Source organism: Sinocyclocheilus rhinocerous, unplaced genomic scaffold, assembly GCF_001515625.1.
Source record: "Sinocyclocheilus rhinocerous isolate Xijiao unplaced genomic scaffold, SAMN03320098_v1.1 scaffold3248, whole genome shotgun sequence".
Taxonomy (NCBI): domain Eukaryota; kingdom Metazoa; phylum Chordata; class Actinopteri; order Cypriniformes; family Cyprinidae; genus Sinocyclocheilus; species Sinocyclocheilus rhinocerous.
Genome location: NW_015643563.1, coordinates 192899 through 197053, shown reverse-complemented (window position 1 = coordinate 197053; position 4155 = coordinate 192899). Strand labels below are relative to the sequence as shown.

General features: G+C 34.3%; 1 protein-coding gene across 1 annotated transcript in view; it reads left to right on the top strand.

Annotated features, from left to right (window-relative positions):
- Positions 1-2825: 2825 nt before the first annotated feature.
- Positions 2826-4155, top strand: part of LOC107757390 (glutathione peroxidase 7) — a 13958-nt gene continuing 12628 nt past the window's right edge. The window contains exon 1 of the mRNA XM_016574850.1: positions 2826-3028. Within this exon, the coding sequence (XP_016430336.1) occupies positions 2894-3028 (135 nt within the window). The 5' untranslated portion in view covers positions 2826-2893. The remainder of the gene's footprint in view (positions 3029-4155) is intronic.

The window sequence follows — 4155 nt, the reverse complement described above, 5'->3', positions numbered from 1 at the left end:
TGTGTAAATGTAATTTTTTTTTACATTTCTTAACAGGGGTGTGTAGACTTTTTATATCGACTGCATTTGGTGATGTGTATTACTGTCACAGTTAAATGATGAATATAAATGAATAAATACGATCTGTAGATGATGTGTGTTAGAGAAAGCACGAATGTGTATGAAAGATGTTTGGAAACATCAGCTCTCAGTCCTCTCTCACTATCATCATATAGATTAACTACTGTATGTATACTCACTTCAACACACATGTAACTCTTTCAAGGGCAGACTGCCATCTGAAGTACCGGGAGTTTTCCCAGTGAGCTCCTGGACAATGATGGCCTGTTTCTATGTTCAGCGGTTAAAATAAGTATTGAACACGTCACCATTTTTCTCACTAAATATATTTCTAAAGGTGCTGTTGACATGAAATTTTCACCAGATGTCGGTAACAACCCAACTAATCCATACATACAAAGAAAACAATACAAATAAGTTCAGAAATTAAGTTCTGTGTAATAAAGTGGAATGACTCAGGGAAAAAGTATTGAACACGCATTCACATATTATTCCATATTATCTATTTACCTTTCTCCGGCTCAGCTTACCAACTGCTCAACTTTGGAGAATTTCTCTGTATTCATCACACAATGTAATCAGACAAGATTAAATGATTGCATATTGCGAATGTAACTTAAAGGCGACCTATTATGCTCCTTTTTACAAGATGTAAAATAAGTCTCTGATGTCCCTAGAGTGTGTATGTGAAGTTTTAGCTCAAAATACCTCACAGATCATTTTTATAGCTTGTTAAAATGGCCACTTTTAGGGTATGAGCCAAAACACACCCTTTTTGGGTTAGTCCTTTAAATGCAAATGAGCTGGTGCTCACCGGCTCCCTTTCAGAAGAGGGCGGAGCTTCAAGATGCTTCGGCATACCGGAAACAACAAAACAGGACAATCTCATGCACCGGAAATGTCAGAAGCTCACGAACGTAGCGTTGGTATTGATCCCTCATTCAGAATCAACCTTTGCGAACCTTTTACATTTTGTTCCACAATTTAAGCTTTATTTCATAAATAACTGGAGGTGTCTGTCAAGCTCCAAAACTGAAAAACACTATAACCACTAAAAAGACTACTACATTCCAGCCTTCTGAGTCTCATATATAGACCATTTTTATGGTAGGCTATAGTTCAGCTTAATTATTATTACATTTTTATTTATATTTGCCACGTGTACCAGGAAAGACAAATCATACCTTTAAAAAGTATACCAGTCATTTATTATTTGTTAATAATAAGCCCCCCAAAAAAACAAAGTTTTATTTTGAATAAAAAAATGGAATTGTCATTAATATTTCTGTATTGTGTTATATTTTTAAGTTAGTAAGTGGTGTGTGATGAGTGTTGTGGAGCAGCTTTGGGTCAGAAAGTACAGGCCCGCTCTCTCCTCCTCACCTTCACCTCCGCTGGTCTTCCGGAGAGTTCTGCTGCATCATAAAGATTTCAGAGCTCAGAAACATGATCAGCCCAAAGAAGTGCTGCACACAGGAAAAATGATTCACACACCGCACAGAAATGTAGCTGCACCACTAAACATTTCAGTTAATAAGACATGACTTTACTTATTAATAATATGCTATTTCTTGAATTTTAGATAGCTGTATTATGTGGTAAACATATGTGCAATGAAGAATTTATTCTCATTCATTTTGGGAGTATATGAAACATTCTGTTAATTTTAAAATAATGGTATCACCTAGAAAATCACAAATGCTTCCTTAACAACATTATACTTTTAAGCTTTTCACATTTTGGATTGGACCAAAAGCCATCTTGCACAACAGATTCAGTATGTTCCAGTTTCAGAAGGAAATGCATGAACAAAGGGATGACATTAAAGATGAACCATGAACCTAGGTTTCTACATGACAAAGAAATTATTTTCTTTTTCTTTCTTTCTTTCTTTTTAAACATTACAAAACATCAAACCATTAAGGCATTATAAAAACAAAACAAAGAAAAATAAAAAGAAATAAATTATACACAGACAAATCTTTTAAGAAAATTAACCATTGTTTTGTTATAGTAAAAGTGTATGGTTTTTCGATTATTGAGTATTGATTATTATCTGTATAACCACAGTTTTACTATAAATGCCATTCATTTGTAGTTACCATGGTTTAACTACAGTAACCATGGTGTGTGTGTGTGTTTTGTAGTAAAACCCTGGTTAATTTTCGTAAGGGATGTGTTGCCAGGATAATAATAATAATAAATAAATAAACGCCTTAAGAGGACACATTGGATGGATATAGAGATGCAGTTTTCACTGCTTTAGGGTTAACAGAACTTTGCATAGTTTCCATATACTTGTCTAAATCAACTTTGAAATACAATAAATTTAAGATCGTTATTATCCCTGTTTTAATAAAATTAAATAATATGTTAAAGTTTACAATGCACTGTATGCATTAGTACAAAACAAAGCAAACTAACAATGTTAATATTTTAAAAAGTTTTTCGAACTCTAAAATGAAACTCTGGACCTAGGGGGGGAAATGTGGATGTAAAAAAAATAGCCTATGAAATTTAATTATACAATACAAATACAATACATTTAAGACCTTTATTATCCCTGCTTTTATAAAACAAAACAATATGTTTTAAATATGCTTCTAATTAAAATTCACCGGGATTAAAAAAAAAAAACACAATTCTCATCATTCTGACAAGTTTTGCCAAAGTGCTTATTAAAACGGAATGCGGAAGCTTGTGATTGGTTGTTTGGGCCGCGCGTCACTAAAGTTCCGCTCATTCCGCTCTAGGTGTTTAGATTTTTTACCCTGTATCGGATTGTCCCGTTCACTCATCCGTCTGCTATACATCAGAGGAATCTCACAGCATTATGGGGACGATTCTGAGAGCGCTTACTTTACTGACTTTATCATGTCTGGCCGAGGCCAAACAGAAAGACTTTTACTCGTTTAAGGTGGTGAACAGCAGAGGGAGGTTAGTTTCTCTGGAGAAATACAGAGGATCGGTGAGTCTCCAGAAATCAGCTCTGATGCTGCAAGCGTAAGATGCAACTAACGTGCATGTAAGAAAAACCTAATACTAATGTTGCATCACTGTGGGCTTTTCTCATGCATGCTTTAATGGTGTTGTAAGATTTACCCACTTCTAGCATTTCCCGTAATAAACTACTAACCAGCAGCCTGGAGTTGTGCTTCATTCATTCTGTGTCTACGTGGCAGCCTATCTCAGCTCCTGCTGTGGATTTCAACGGTATGGTTAGCTGTTTATCAATGTAATGGAACACTTCGGAATAACTTTCATTAATATTAACATACATTGTTGGATTATTCTGAGATAAGTATTGCACTTCAAACTGATTTTGAATGTACGTGAACTACTGATCAGTCCATCATTGTTTTAGTTTTTTTGGTAATTTACAAACATTGTAAGTTATTTTAAAGTTTTACATGCTATAATTTATAGTATTATGGAAGGGCTCGTGTCGTACAGTACTTCACCTTTTTATAATAAAAAAAAAAACGTAATTTATTATGCATAAATATTTGGTAGTGTGGTTGCACAACTCATTTTGAGTCACTAGGTGTCGATGTTGAATAACTTTAAAATGCTGTTCTTAAATCCTTGACATCTCTAAACAATCAACACCCGTTTATATTATATTATATTATATATACTAAAGAAAGGTGAATTCTAAATCTGAGCTAAGATCTTTAGTTCAAATACTAGTTTCATTGATGTTGGTGTAAACAATTCGTTAATTCAGTTATATTAAAGATATAGTTCACCCAAAAAGAAACATTTCATAAAATGTACTCACCATTAGGCCATCCAAGATGTAGATGAGTTTGTTTCTTCATCAGATTTGGAGAAATGTAGCATTCCATCACTTGCTCACCAATGGATCCTCTGCAGTGAATGGGTGCCGTCAGAATGAGAGTCCAAACAGCTGATAAAAACATCACAATAATCCACACCACTCCAGTCCATCAGTTAATGTCTTGTGAAGTGAAAAGCTGTATGTTTGCAAGAAACAAATCCATCATTAAGACATTTTAAACCGTCGCTTCTGGCTAAAATAGTCCATAAAATAGAGTCCACAATCTATAATAAGGCTTCCTCCAGTGAAAAAGT